Here is a 16,794-nt window from a genome sequence, read left to right as displayed (position 1 = left end):
ATATAAATACTGCAGGTTGAAAGACAAAACTTTAATTATAGGATTATTTTTTAGTTCAAAGGTAAGGTCCCCAAAATACCTCTGAATTTTGACTCAGTATCATAACTGCATTTTTAGACAGAGAACTTTAACATAGCATAACTCTCAACCCAGTGCAATATACTTCGATGGAAAGCTTGAATAAATTTCTACGACCTTTAACTTATCAAATTTTGCGGAATAACCATTTAATGTTCTCTAAACTAATGGTCTAACTACAGTTTCAGAACATTGACAACACAACAATAATATTCACATGGGTATAACTCCTACATCTTTCATCGAAATACAATTGCCGGCAGTTAGGTCCCAATGATATCCACAGCTTTGTAAAATTATGAGTTTTTTTGCAGGAAAAAATGTTTCTGTTACCTAATAATTGAGAAACAGAAACATGGTGAAGATCCATCAAAAAATCATTGCCAGTAGTTAGGTCCTAATGATATCCACAGCTTTGTAATTATGAGTTTTTTTTACAGGAAACGTGTTTCCGTCACCTAATGATCGAGAAACGGAAACACAGAGGTCATGGTAAGGGGAAGTTCTTACTTAGATTTCTTGAAGACAACCAGATGATGGGTGCTATTCATGGTCTGGCTAGGTCCGCACAGCAGCTGCACCCTGCGTGGGGAAGGAGAAGCTATGCGAGAGGACCCCTGGCTTCTTACCCCTCGCCGCGGTGGTGGCGGCAGTTCTAGCAAGCATCCTGACCTTTTGTGCCCTCTCCATTCTTGGTCAACTCAAAGTTTAACGCCTAAACCTATGCTCTGATCCTTCTCCACCAGGAATCCAAACAAAAAAATGACTCCAAAATCTAGGTCATGGTAAGGGAAAGTTCTTACTTAGATTTCTTCAAGACAACCAGATGATGGGTGCTATTCATGGTCTGGCTAGGTCCGCACAGCAGCTGCACCCTGTGTGGGGAAGAGAAGCTATGCGAGAGGACCACTGGCTTCTTACCCCTCACCGCGGTGGTGGCGGCAGTTCCAGCAAGCGTCCTGACCTTTTGTGCCCTCCCCATTCTTGGTCCCACCAGCGTCCCTGGATGCACAGCGAGCGACGGTCAGTGCTGTATCACGACCCTAGCACACGGGTTGGATGCACAGCGAGCGACGGTCAGTGCCGTATCACGACCCTAGTACACACGTGGGAGAAGGGAGCCAGGAGGCGAAACTCACCTTGGGCGGCACCTTTGTCGATGTCACGAGTTGCCCCATCCTGGCCGGCGTCCTCCATCGCGTCGCCCAGATCCGACCTAGGATCACGGTAGCTCCTCCCACAACTGTTGCCGGCACATCTCGGCCACTCACCACCGTTCCGGGCGAGGCCTGGTGGCCGACGGCCGGCGCCCTGCCCTGATCCGTAGGGGGAGGAGAGGAGGAGTCGACGAGTCGCGCGTGTTGGGGAGAGGAGGCGTCGGGGGAGTCACCACGAGCACCCCGCAAGCCCGTGTGACCTAAGCAGCCGCCGTGCCCTTCACCCAAACCCTAGGCGCGGGAGCTCCTGCACGTCGAGTGGAGCCGCCGCCGCCGCTGTCTACCGACCCCACCTCTCGTTTTCGACTTCTGGGCCGCAAGTTCTATTTTCTTTTTCCTAGAGAAATCGAGACAGAGAAGGTGGGGATTCGGTCCGTGGCCGCGGAGGGCGTATTGAGGGCGGAGCGCGTGCGGACCTGTGGGGTGAGATGCGTTTGAAGCCTACATCAATCGTGGCCATCGAATTCTTGTGTGTATTTTCTTGGATGCACAATGGTTGTAGACTCTCCGCAGAGGACGTTTTCATGGGAAGACCTAGTATAATTTTGATTGGTCTATTATAGTAGAGATTATGACATGTTGTGTGCTGTCAACTGAGACTAGCATGGGTCTATCATGCAATATACAGCATGTTCGCTGGTTGGTTTCTGGACTGATAAGCCCGGCTGATGCTGGTTTGTTGTGAGAGAAAAATATTATACCTTGGTTGATAAACCCTGGCTGAAACCAATAAACGAACAGGCTGATAATCTGCTGGGACTATAGCATCGGCCTATTCCTGCAACATAACCTGCCCACTCTATCAGCTGAGACATGCTGGCTCTGTTTAATCTTTAGACTATGCAGTAGTATTTGTGCTGGTTGCTGGAAGTTGTTTATCCAAATCCCGCTCCTGCAATTCTTCAAAATGTTTTAAGCTTCGGCAGCCGAATAATTCCAACTGTGGACACTGGGTTCCTAATCCACATATGTAGCAGATGCCTACACAATTAGGCCATAGCAACTCTAACAAGTAACAAATACACGCCTCTCTAGACAACTTATCGACAGAACTTCACCCCTATCCACTTCAAATGCAGATTTCGTTCCCTTCATGCTTGGTCAAACTAAGCTTGGGATCAACTCTGATGAAGTTTAAATAGCATACCATTTTAATAGACATCCTTAGATATTAGCAGTTGTGCCACTTGGAGAAGGGCAATGAATCTACTAGTGAAGCCGACCCATATTTCTAGGGGGCAAGCATAGATGAGCATACTCAAGATCGATGTGATGCTGCTCAAAATACATATTCCCGTCGCATTGCATGCACAGATTTGCCTGACTGCCAAAAGAACTTAACCTACTGGACTAACAAGTAGCGTTATTTACACAGCATTATTTCACGTATCATTCTCTTTATCGCCCCTGTCAGAGGTGTGAACTCCAAAATATCGCCCCTGTCAGAGGTGAACTCCAAAATATCGCCCCTGTCAGAGGTGTGAACTCCAAAATATCGCCCCTGTCGGAGGTGTGGCACCCGTGTCACCCGATGGTAATCCGGCTTCCAACGAGCATCATATCATCTGTTACATAGAGAGCTGTTACTGAACTTTATCAGTATCAGAATTAATGTGGCAACGCTTGATGGGATCACCATACAAAACGTTATAAGACCGTGTGTAGTTCGCGAAATTTGGGAATTTGGCTACGGTAGCACTTTCGCTTTTATTTGGCAATTGGTGTTCAATCATGGACTAATTAGACTCAAAACGTTCGTCTCGCGATTTTCAACCAAACTGTGCAATTAGTTTTTTTTCATCTACATTTAATGCTCCATGCACATATTACAAGATTCGATGTGATGGCTATTATAGCACTTTTTGAAAAACTTTTTAGTAACTAAACACAGCCTAAGATGCAATGCTCAAAACGTTGGATAAATCTCCAAACTCGCAGTTCCCCACGTGGGGCTGACTCGCTCATTGACATGCAGTACAACTCAGCAAACCTACATTTTGAGCTCATTGAATTCCAAGCCTTCTACCACACCAGGGCACAAAGTAGCAATTCTAAGTATACAGTGTATTCACACAACAAACTGCAACCAATACAGCCTTCCAGATAAAGAAGAGGCAAGGGACACATATACTCATCTGTGTTCATTTTTTGACCAAAAAAGAGGTGATAAATGTTTACAGTAAGAAATATAGCTATTCTTAATCATTTACAGTAGAGTTCCTTTGCCTATATACTACCCTTAACCTGTACATGCCACAAGTTGCCAACTCGCAATGGTATTTCAATGACATTACGAAAGCTGTTAGCATGCATTCAAAATAATATGTTGCTGAACTACATATCAGACAACTACTACAGTACACAAGACATCACATGCAACCTCCTATCGCATGGAAATATATCACTATGTCGAAGGAAAATAAATGACAGTAATAAAGATTTGGTACTTCACAATATATTTACGTTGTCCAGCGAGCAAGTATTCATTACAATAGCAAATTCATGAATGGTAACAACCCATAGCAACTTACCATTTTTGCGATCAGATGCTTCATCGAGTTTGGCAATTGCATCAAGCAATGACTGCTCTTGGTCCTGCATTGATAGTAATATAGATCAACTTTTCAAGAAGGAACGAACGGTAACTTCCCCAGTTCAGATTCTCTTAGGAACTACTAAGGGAATAGAGAAAACCAACTTAGTATAACACTGGTAGAGAACCGAGCTTTACTCCTGGTGGGGAACCCTCTCTAGTCCCGGTTCCCCACCCGGGAGCAAGCATCCGAGACTAAAGGGGGGTCCTTTAGTCCCGGGTCAGGAACCGGGACTAAAGGAGGACCTTTAGTCCCGGTGGGTAACACCAACCGGGACTAAAGGTGCCTCCTGACATGCCACGATGGCCGGCACCTTTAGTCCCGGTTGGTAATACGAACCGGGACTAAAGGTTTTTTTTCTTTTTTTCTTTTCTTTTCATTTTTTTGTTTTCTTTTCAAAATAGGTTTTCGAAGTCGTATTGTACGCTGCTAATTATACATTTATACGCGCATATAGTATGTTTCGGTTCAAGCACAATGAACGTATTAAATCACACAATTCAAGCATAGAAATATATATATATATATATGCATGCATGCATCATATATATATTTACATGCATGTATGCATATGTGTATTTTACATTATATTATTTCATGTGCATATATTACAAAAGATTGCATTACAGTTGTTGTGACATAACAAGTTTCCTCTCATCCTCTAGCTTGGCTTCAATGGCAGTGTTGGATCGAAGTAGAACTCGCCCTTGGAATCGATGACCTGCTCATTAAAAAATCTGGCTATAGACTCTTGAATTGCTTTGATTTGGTCTTGCCGTATGACCTTTTCCTCCAACCATCGAGTCTACAGGTTTGAATTAAAGGAAAATAAATTAATATATGTACATATATATATATATAAAGACATAGTAACACAATCAATAATAATAATTAAATGAATATATAGTGTATTTTTAACGTACTTTGAGACTCTGTAGGAGTTCTTTGGGAGAGCACCTTGATAAACTTGCAAACATAGTAACCACAGTAGTTGTTCCCCTGTTCCTGCCTTAGACACCACTTTACGAGAAAAAGATTTGTCATCCAATCTGGTGATCCGGTGAAAGCTATATGTTTAATTAATAAAGATGATGCGATTCAGGGGACTTACTTTCAAAGGGATTACATTCAGTGGCGCTTTGCATTTTTCCATGTGTTGCTTCTCAATAAAGGTTTTCCAAACACTGCCCAATAAAAAATTTGCCACGTCATTAGATATAGTTAATCATCATGTTTGTGTGTATATATAGTTGCTAGAGATCCCAAAATTACCTCTGGATAATATCTATCATATCTTGGTAGTCTTGTTGTGGTTTTCTCATCGAGTCATAGATTATCAAGTGACTTTTCACCAGATCGATGTCCATCAATATCCAGTGATTGCTGTATGTGTTTATAGGATATAACACATAACACTCATTAATTAACTAGAATCAACATATGAGCCATTAAGGATATGATCGACATGATTAACACTCACTTGAAGTTATAGGGAAAGAGTATATCCTTCTTGTGGCGTTGGTTCACTAAGAAGTTCATAAGGTTACTCTCTGACTCAGACTTCCAATTAGTCTTTGGAGTAATTGAGTCTTTGAATACTATATGGGGATCAACAAAATCAATTTCATTGCAGCCTTCCTTTCTAAGCTCTGTCATTGTAAATCTGCATATATATAGTACTTGTTAGGATAATTTATATGCATATACACACATATGATGAGTTTAATAATAGATCGAAAGAATTATTACTTATAGGCAATAGCAGCTAATGATAACTTTGTCCAGAGAGGTCAGGTGGCATAGTTGATGAAATTCTGCAAAGTCAACATACATAACATCATCGCCACGGAACTAATGTTTGTCTCTAATTCTGACACCAACGCAGAAGTCTCCACTGGTAGACGCCTGCATGTACCACTTGTTTAGCAGGTACATTTGCGTCTCCAGATCAGATAAGGCTTGAGGGTTGTATAGACTCTGGCCTAGTACAAATTTTTTCTTCCAAATATCAACCTCCGCCGCACTCTCAATGTTTCCATCACCAAACATCTGGTAAAGGTCGAGACCAGTCTCATCAAGAAATTCACCAAGGTGATCTAAATCGACATCCGGAGGTATGTTTGCCTGATGCATTAATCCTAAATTCGAACCATATTCATTACCAACAACTAGCGGGGGGATTGATTGGTGTGCTTGTTGTCCGAGTTGGGCAATGCCTTTCCCTGCCCGCTTCTTTTTTTGTGCCGCCTCAATTGACTTGGTGAGAGTGCGGTCATAGTCTGATAACGTTGATTTGGACGGCTTACGAGATTCCCGCTGTTGTTGCTGGTAAGAAGTCACCTTTTTTCTTAGAATATCTGGAGCTACGAAGAAGTACGGTTTCTCCGGGTTTCTCCTTGCTTCTTGATTTATTTTAAGTTTGTCATAGAATCTAGACATGTCTTTTTTATATGCATCAGTTCCTTCTTCCTTCTCTTCAGATATTATTTTGGGAATAGCCCTTGGTTTCACGGTAGCTTTCTTTGCAGGCGGGGACTGGTTCTTCGTTTGAGGGGCTGGCCTCTTGCTAGGCTTCTTGGTAGGCGGGGGCGGGGGAGGCGTTGGAGACCTCCTTGGAGGTGTTGGCAGCGGCGTTGGAGACCTCCTTGGAGGTGGCGGCTGCGGCGTTGGAGACCTCCTTGGAGATGGTGTAGATGCAGCCTCGTCTTCCAACATAATGTCATCGTACAGAGCACTATGATGATCTGGCGATTGAACAATTGGATTTAGATTGGGGGAGGATCTGCTACAAAAAAAAGGAATGACATATTATTATGAGCAGATTGTTAATTATTTAAGCCAATACAAATTAATGATGTAGTGTTTTCATCCGCACATACCTATGGTGAGGTAGTTCAGGAGGAGGTGGAGCCGACATCCCTGGAATGATGATGTAGCGCTTGCGCCATAGAATGAATGTCTTCTCCGCTTCTCCTAGAGTCTTCTCGCCATCACCTCCAGGAATGTCAAGAGGCAAATCACTAAAACCTTTTTCAGCTTTATCTACCGAGATGGTAGCATATCCTTCTTGGATTATATTCCCATGAATCCTTGGTGTCTTGGTTCGGTCGATAGAATTAACAAGACCGATAGCCACCTTGATTGTAGAATTCTTCAAATAATATATAGCGTGTTTATTATACAAGCCATGGATTTACATCGATCTAATTAATTTCTAAAGTAATTTCATTGGTGGTCCTTAATTAAACTTGTCATGAGTTCAGGTCCCAGTGATCTTAAAATGTATTTTAGTACCATAAAATGCAGTTTTTGACACTCTAAACTTGCTAATTTATCCATATAATATCCAAATATTCAAAACTTGCGTTAAGATATGGTTTTGAGATGTGAGCTTGACAACTCCATCTTTCTCTCTTTGGCCTCGCTCGCTGCATATATAGAGTTCCAAATATTCATTTTCAGTTCCTAGATTTTATGATTCAAAATTTGGAATTTTCAATCGACCTCGAGCGTTGACATGGCTTCCACCAAAGTTGTAGTTTTCGACGTGATCTATAACTCAGCAGTGGAGGGCTTGGGCGAATGTACAAAGAGATCGACGAACATATCACCTCGAGCTCGGCAGTGGAGGGCCTCGGGCGCGGTGGGGCCACGGGCGCGGTGGAGGGGCCTCGGGCGCGGAGGAGGGCGCGGTGGAGGGCCACGGGTCGCGCGGAGGAGGGGCATGGGCGCACGCAGTGGAGGCCGCACGAGGAAGAAGAGGGCGGCGCCGGTGTCACGGAAGGCGAACGGACGCGGTGGAGGCGGCGCGAGGAAGAAGAGGGCGGCGGTGTTCGACGAGGAAGAAGACGAGCGGATCGATCTGCGCCAGGCGCTGGAGGTTATATATCAGAGAGAATTACTCCCAGTGCCAGCCACCAACCGGGAGTAAAAACCCTTTACTCCCGATGCGTATTACCAACCGGGAGTAAAGGATATTTTTGGCGGGCCACGAAACTGTAGCCCACCTTTACTCCCGGGTGGGCTTCCCACCCGGGAGTAAAGGTGGCCTGCAGTTTCATTTCCCGCCTGTTTTAAGCAATAGTCTTGTTAAATACAATAGAAATGCAATAGTTTTTGTTAAATACATAGTAAATTAAATAAAAGGCATAAAATTATTTTGTTAAAAATATGAATTTTCTTTTTGTTTATTGCACATAGGAAAAATCTATAACCTAACTTTTTTTATTTTTTGTTAGAATTATAAAACATAATGTAACTAATATTTATTATTTCGTTAATGCAAAAATGTAGTGTTTAATTAAAATTATTAAAACTATTGGTTTTGGACAGGAAATTTGTTTTCACATCATTTTAACGTTAATATTTTAATTTTTCATCACTCAGTATCCTAATTTACCTTTTTGAGAGAGAAATCCCACCAAATCAAACATTGATTTAATTTGAAACATGACATAATAAACATCTGAATTCACAATTATTACATAATATCTCAAACACACACTATATTAAATCACTATATCATCAAGTGGGCACAGCAGTGAACTTCTTCTTTACGTATGTCCCTTGGTTATGATCGCTTCGTAACCATGGAGTGTCCTCATCATTTACCAAGATGCTAGGGTCTTTGTTCACTTTGAAGGGCGGAATTCGGTCATCCTTTTCATATTCTTCTGACATGTCCGACTTGTCCTCAATTCCCACGATGACTCTTTTCCCTGAAAGAACTATGTGGCGCTTTGGCTCTTTGGTTGAGTCATTATCGTTTTTCCCTCTTTTTGGTTTGGTAGACATATCATTGACATAGAACACCTGATTCACATCCTTGGCAAGGACGAATGGTTTGTCTTTGTACCCAATATTACTAAGGTCTACTGTTGTCATTCCATACTCATTGTCTACTGTTACCCCGCCTTCGGTCACCTTGACCCATTGGCACTTGAACAATGGGATCTTCAAAGTAGGTGCATATTCTAGTTCCCATATTTCATCTATGCGTCCATAATATGTCTGCTTATTCCCATTCGGGTCTGTGGCATCTATGCGGACACCACTATTTTGGTTGGTACTCCTTTTATCTTGGGCTACTGTGTAGAATATGTTCCCATTTATCTCGTACCCTTTGTATGTGACGATATGCCATGATGGTTGCATAGCCAATAAATACAGTTGCTCATGGATGCTCTCATCACCTTGACATTTTTTTTGCAACCAACCGCCGAAAGTTTCCATGTGCTTATGCGTAATCCAAGCTTCAATCTTCCCTAGAAACTCAGATCGTAAGAGATCCTTGTGTGTCTCAATATACGGATCTACCAAAGAGGAGTTCTGTAGAACTGTGTAGTGCGCTTTATTGAAATAATCATCATCCGTACCAATATATGTTTTCCTCCCTAGTGTCCCCTTTCCGCTTAGTCTCCCCTCATGTCTCGATTCAGGAACACCAATCGAGTCAAGGTCGGGAATAAAGTCAACACAGAACTCAATGACCTCTTCTGTTCCATAGCCCTTGGCGATGCTTCCTTCTGGGCAAGCACGGTTGTGAACATATTTCTTCAGGACTCCCATGAATCTCCCTAAGGGGAACATGTTGTGTAGGAACACAGGACCGAGAGTGAAAATCTCCTTGACTAGGTGAACTAGGAGGTGTGTCATAATATCAAAGAAGGAAGGAGGGAACACAAACTCAAAGCTGACGAGACATTGAACCACATCATTCTGTAGTTTAGCTAGATCAGTTGGATCAATTGCCTTCTAAGAAATTGCATTGAGGAATGCACATAGCTTCACGGTGGCTAGACGTATATTTGGAGGTAGAATTCCTCTTAATGCAACTAGAAGTAATTGCGTCATGAGAACGTGACAGTCATGGGACTTTAAGTTACAGAATTTCTTCTCTGGCACATTTATAATACCCTTTATATTTGAGGAGAATCCAGATGGTACATTGATATTGTTTAAGCATTCAAACCTGATTTCCTTCTCCTCTTTGCTTAGAGTGTAGCTAGCAGGACGTAAGTAATGGCGTCCATCATCTGTCTTCTCTGGATGCAGGTTGTCTCTTTCTCTCAAACAACGTAGGTCCTGTCGTGCTTCAAATGTGTCCTTAGGCTTTCCATACACACCCATAAAGCCTAGCAGGTTCACACAAAGATTCTTCGTCAGGTGCATCACGTTGATCGAGCTACGGACCTCCAGGACTTGCCAATAGGATAGGTCCCAAAATATGGACTTCTTCTTCCACATGGGTGCGTGACCGTTAGCGTCTTTTGGAATAGGTTGGCTTCCATGTCCTTTTCCAAAGACGACTTTCACATCATTGACCATATCGAGTACATCCTCACCGGTTCGGTTGCGAGGCTTGGTCAGGTGGTCTGCCTTCCCTTTAAAATGCTTGCCTTTCTTTCTTACGGGGTGATTTGCAGGAAGAAATCGACGATGGCCAAGGTACACGACCTTTCGACATTTTTTCAAGAATACACCTCTAATATCACCGAAGCAGTGTGTGCATGCATTATATCCCTTGTTTGACTGTCCTGAAAGATTACTTAGAGCAGGCCAATCATTGATTGTTACGAACAACAATGCTCGCAGATCAAAGTGTTCCTGTTTGTACTCATCCCACACACGTACACCTTCTTTATTCCACAAAATGAGAAGTTCGTCAATAAGTGGTCTCAGGTACACATCGATGTCATTGCCAGGTTGCTTCGGGCCTTGGATGAGCACAGGCATCATAATGAACTTCCGCTTCATGCATAACCAAGGAGGAATGTTGTAGATACTTAGAGTAACAGGCCAAGTGCTATGACTACTGTTCTGCTCTCTAAAAGGATTGATACCATCTGTACTTAAAGTAAACCTTAAGTTTCTTGCGTCATTTGCAAACTCCGGGAATTCTCTGTCGATTGCTCTCCACTAGGACCCATCAGCAGGGTGTCTCAACATATTGTCTACCTTACGGTCTTCTTTGTGCCATCGTAATAATTTTGCATGTTCTTTGTTTCTGAACAGACGTTTCAAGCGTGGTATTATAGGAGCATACCACATAACCTTGGCAGGGATTTTCTTACGCGGACGTTCGCCCTCAACATCACCAGGGTCATCTCGCCTAATCTTATACCGCGACGCATGGCATAACGGGCATGCATCCAATTTCTCGTACTCTTTGCCATGGTACAGGATGCAGTCATTAGGACATGCATGTATCTTCTCTATTTCTAGCCCCATAGGACAGACAACTTGTTTTGCTTCATAGGTAGTGGCGGGCAATTCATTGTACTTCGGAAGCATCTTCTTTTGGATTTTTAGTAACTCTCCAAATCCCTTGTCAGATACACCATTCTTTGCCTTCCATTGCAGCAATTCTAGTGTGGTTCCCAACTTTTTCTGCCCTGCATCACAAGTTGGGTACAACAATTTCTTGTGATCTTCTAGCATCCGCTCGAACTTGATCTTCTCCTTTTCACTTTCACATTCTCTTTGTGTGTCACGAATGACCTGGCAAAGATCATCAACCGGCTCATCTTCTGCGGCTATCTCTTCTTCAGCTTCTCCCATTGCAGTATCATTGAAGCACGCACCATCAAGAATAATATCATTGTCGTCCCATTATTCTTCTTCACCTTCTTCCATTACAACACCGGTTTCTCCGTGCTTTGTCCAACAAATATAGTTTGGCATAAAACCCGACTTGAACAAGTGTGAATGAAGAGTCCTTGAGTAAGGATATTCCACCGTATTCTTACATATGGCACATGGGCAGCACATGAAACCGTCGCGTTTGTTTGCCTCGGCCGCACGTAACAAAGAATGCACGCCGTCAATGAACTCTTGGGAGCGGCGATCAGCATTATACATCCAATGACGGCTCATCTGCATTACATGACATAAATATTATATTAAAACCTAGATCATAATTAATTATTTATACAACATGCGTGCCACCACAAAAGATACAAATTTATGAAAGCATCGCTACAATGTAGACAATCCCAACTACCACTAAAAGAACTAAAGCTAAAATACATTTCAGGAGCACAAGGATTTCGTGACCAATCTCAACTAAAACAGACAGATCCCCCGATTGTGCAACATCTTTGGGCTTCTTTGGCTGGATCACTGCCTCATTAGCCGCCGTATCTGCCTGTTGTGCAAGATATTTTTGCACGAGTTCAACATACTCTTCCTCCCAGTAGAAGCCTGAACATCGTCCACTGCCATCCCACTGAAATTAAAACAAAAAATTAGAACTTTAATCACAACCATCATGAAAATAGGTATAAATTAACCATAATCATTAAATACGATAAAATAACTCACATTGCGATCCGGACACTTGTAGAAGATACGATCCTTGTTGGGACCCTCCTTCTTCACTCGGTACTCCATCACAATCTTCGTCTCATCACGACACTTGCCGCATGGAATGAGAGGAAGGCCCGGCCTAAGTCGCTTTGGAAACCCATGAGAGGCCGAGGACCCGGAAGCAGTTGCCATCTACTCTCTATACTCATTTTTTAATACACTATAAATTTCTCCTTTTATAAACAAATAAAATTAACAAACTATAAAATTATCTAGATCTCTAAACAATGATATTTTTAATGGTCATTGTGTTCTCATCTTTTACTGCGGCAGGTAAGTAATTCACATGATATTTCCGTAAATTAACAGAAGAATGGGAGTGTACACACATAACAGACTACTGCGACGATATCGGGACGTGTGAATAAATAACCATCCGTACTAGTTGACCTTGCTTACGTGATCATCTCGGCGAGCATTTCTCCACCGGACGGCACCGTACTTGGTCAAGGAAGAGCTCTGATTCTACGAGGAAGGGAACACGGTCTTCCACGACCGTTGCCGCTCTCCCTCGTAGAATCAAAGCTCCTCCTTGACGTCCATTACCGCTCGGCAGAGAACATGCTCGCCGAGATGAACACGGTCCGCAAGTTCAACTAGTACGGATTTTCTATAATTTTCTAAGTTTTTCATTTCATAAAAAGTTAAAATAAAAAGTACGGTGATTGACAAACTACTACGACGATATCGGGATATGTGAATAAATAACCATCCATACTAGTTGAACTTGCTTACGTGATCATCTCAGCGAGCATTTCTCCACCGGACGGCACCGTACTTGGTCAAGGAAGAGCTCCGATTCTACAAGGAAGGGAACACGGTCTTCCACGACTGTTGCCGCTCTCCCTCGTAGAATCAAAGCTCCTCCTTGACGTCCGTTACCGCTCGGCAGAGAACATGGTCGCCGAGATAAACACGGTCCGCAAGTTCAACTAGCTACTTTAACCTTCTTTCATGTAAATATGCAAGCTTGAAGTGATTTTGAGCTCAAATTGCTTACAAATGAAAAAAACCACAATAAAGAACCATATATATATATATAGTGAACAAAATGAGATAATACAATGGTGAAAAATGAGAGTATGAGATTGGTAACCTTTACAACTGAAGAATCGATGGAGAAATCAAAGAAATCGACGGAGGAATCGAAGAATAGATGGAGGAACAATGGAGGGAGGGAGGAAGCAAGAACACTACTGCAGTGAGCTTCAAAATACGCTGAGCTCGGGCTCGGGGAGGAAGAAGGAGATGGCCGATATATAAAGGGGGGACCTTTAGTCCCGGTTGGTGGATCCAACCGGGACTAAAGGTAACTTTCCAACCCCGGGCGCAGCCATGGCCCGGGAGTAGACCTTTACTCCCGGTTGGATCCACCAACCGGGAGTAAAAGTATACCTTTAGTCCTGGTTGGAGGCTCCAACCGGGACTAAAGGTCCCTGCCACCTCTGTCTGGCGCAGTAGCCGTTGGGCAAGGACCTTTAGTCCCGGTTGGAGCCTCCAACCGGGACTAAAGGTATTTCTAGTCCCGGGGGCAAAAAATTCCGGGACTACAGCCCATTTTGGCCGAGGATCAAAGGTCTGTTCTCTACTAGTGTAAGCAGTTTCTTTGCCCTTTCAATTGTATACACATCTGGATCGGATAATACCCTTTCCACCTGTTGATAACACACATAAGACATTGACATAACAATCTTCCATTCAATTTCACCAAATTGAGAAATATGTACCTTTTTCACAAGAGTTTCAGTATTAGGTATGTCAATATGATTGAAGTTCAAAAGCCCCATGTCATTGGGTGAAGCATAATACTCGTTTGCATGATACCTTCTGCTTCTCCCATCCACACCTCTCATAACACCATCAGATGCCAGCCAACCACCCTGATGTGGAATGGTCTGATAGGCAGAACTCTGTCTTATGTTTTCAGGTGCCAGCTGTCAGGGGGGCACTTTTAAACCACCAGTAGAACACAAAGCATGCTACACTAACTACAGAAATGCATGCTCAATGAGGATTAAGATTTTGAAACGATAAAATGGGTGTTGAATCCAACTCAGGGCAGTCCCAATGAAAGAAACTGGTAGTTTCTATAACATAGGATGCCGCACAAAAAAAACACTGTTTTCCAACCCATGGTTTCTATGAGTAATAATTATTTTCTCTTTCTCTCTCCCAACTCTATCTTCTTCCTCTAATGGGAGTGCGACACGAGCTTCCTAAAAACTGGTGGTTTCTCCCCAATGGCGATTTCATGGTTTCTTGGTGCATTGGGTCAAGAGTAGACCTGATTTCTTCATGAAGAAACTATTTCTATGATTTTTGCTCTCTTTCTTCATTAATTACGTTGCCATGTCAACATTTTGCCTATGTGAAAAATCATTTAATGAGGATAGAAACCATCATCAATGCACCATTGGGACTGCCCTCATTAAGCAAATATCAGACGCTAGGTTAGGACAATTAATGCTTGATCAAGCATTCACTAAAAACGTAATAGAACATCAAAACAGCAGGTAAAGAATTCTGGCTCCTCATCAACAAAACATTGCCAATGAAAAAGGATGCAATAACAGAACATACTTTCATATTACCTTTCCTGACTTGCCTATTTTTCAAAAAAAAAATCATCTTGGTTCAACTTGTGTGTCTGTGTGTGCATGTGTGCTAGTTGAACATAATTTTTTGTGCAACGGGCATGTCTTTCACAGTTGTCAGGTCACCTATTAAGAACTATAAGAACATTGTGAAAAAAAGGAAGGATCAGGAATACTTCAAACCGACTGTATGTCTTGTTGCCCACGATTGCTTGCAAAGGCATGACGGGTGAGTGGGGATCCACAGGGAGTGAATACATGGAATGGGATTTCTTCTGCCTCTTGAGGGGTCCATGGTTGTGATCAAATATGCTGTTATGAGGCAAGCTAGATTGCATTCCACCTCCCTGCCTTGACTGCCTACAGAAGTTTATGAAATACAAAGCACACTTTAATGATCATGGAATAATTATTGAAGTTACCAATTTGTTCATCTCAATGAATGCAAATGCTTTAACCTACATGGTACTCCCTCCATCCCAAATTGTAAGTCATTCCAAGAATCTTGGAGAGTCAAAGTTTTTCAAGTTTGACCAAATTTATATAACAAAATAATAATATTTATCATACCAAGTAAGTATCATTAGATTCTTCATTAGTTATATTTTCATATTATACCTATTTGATGTCATCAATCTTTGTGTTTCTCTCTATAATTTTAGTCAAACTTGAAAAAGTTTGACTCTCCAAGATTCTTGGAATGACTTACAATTTGGGATGGAGGGAGCACCTTATTCTATGGACAACCTCCTCTTCATTGACCATGTTTAAGAGCATTCTGTGTTCCACATCAGAGACTTTCCACTCTCTTCTTAGTTCAGTGATTAAACTTTCTTTTTCCTGTACAAGCCCCTTGTTAAAATTTCTCAGTAAGGAATATAATAGGCTACAATAGTCACCAATAAGTTTCCATTGATGAAATTACCCATGTCAGGGCATCCGATTGCATTTTGAATGCTCTGAGAACACTAGTATATGCCTGTTGCTCAATCTGATGTATACCGCTATCCAACTTGATGTGCGGTCTTGGTTGATAAAGTGTGCCTGCTAATGACCTTCCGTTCCCCCAAAAATGCACTCTTGGTCCTCTAATTTGATATGTTGGAGGGAGCTCATCACCAGTCACTGAAATCAGGCAAATAATCAATACAACAGTAATGCAAATACCATGTTGAGTGGCGTCTGTTCTGATCTGTGTTGTTACAGCAAGTGCGGCTGTGCCACACCCAGGTGCAACAGCAAACCATGGTGTGCATAAACTGTCATTTGCATCACATTTTACATACCTAACACAGTATGCAGCACCCCACAGGAGCATGGATGTAGGGGGAGCCCCATCACTTTCACTAAAATGTGAATCTTGGCTTCTTATGCCAATTTGAGAATTCAATTTTCTATTCACATACTTAGGGGAGGCTCTACACCCATGGATCGAAAGTCTCAGTATTTATTTCATATTTTTTGTAAGCTCTAATTGTGTTGTCATTGATCACCAAAAATGGAGAGATTGAAAGTGCAATCAAGCCTTATTTATGGGTTTTGGTGATAATAACCACACAATTAGAGAACTAATAATATTTATCGAGACGACAAGCAGGGAATTTATATTCGAGGATGTTACACGGAACGGAGGAGCCTCCAATTATAAATGTAGATGGCATCAAACTCAAAGGACATTTAAATTCTTTTATATATTGAATTTGAGTATAAGAAAAGACGTACTATAAAGGGAGGCACAATGCTTAACCTAATATGTGATACCAAGTGCTCAAACAACCACAAACATCCTTAGATTCATAGCCAAGACTGTCTGCACTTCACTATTACCCTTGCTGTCTTGCGTGGTGCGAGCTCCGTCTCGCCCGACCCCTTGGGTGCTGGATCTAGCTCGCCCGACCCCTTGGTCGCGGGATCCAGCTCGCCCGACCCCTTGGTCGTGGGCTC

At 42.4% G+C, this 16,794-nt stretch overlaps 1 protein-coding gene across 1 annotated transcript; it reads right to left on the bottom strand.

Annotated features, from left to right (window-relative positions):
- Positions 1-2,133: 2,133 nt before the first annotated feature.
- Positions 2,134-16,168, bottom strand: LOC136500144 (protein EMSY-LIKE 3-like). Its single transcript, XM_066495534.1, has 8 exons — positions 16,018-16,168; positions 15,776-15,975; positions 15,581-15,690; positions 15,027-15,210; positions 13,984-14,190; positions 13,846-13,911; positions 3,827-3,890; positions 2,134-2,276 (listed from the first exon to the last, which is right to left on the bottom strand). The coding sequence occupies exons 1-8, from the start codon at positions 16,166-16,168 to the stop codon at positions 2,134-2,136; spliced, it is 1,125 nt and encodes a 374-aa protein (XP_066351631.1).
- Positions 16,169-16,794: the final 626 nt, after the last annotated feature.

The sequence above is a fragment of the Miscanthus floridulus genome, chromosome 13 (assembly GCF_019320115.1).
Source record: "Miscanthus floridulus cultivar M001 chromosome 13, ASM1932011v1, whole genome shotgun sequence".
Taxonomy (NCBI): domain Eukaryota; kingdom Viridiplantae; phylum Streptophyta; class Magnoliopsida; order Poales; family Poaceae; genus Miscanthus; species Miscanthus floridulus.
This window is presented reverse-complemented; position numbering and strand designations above follow the sequence as displayed.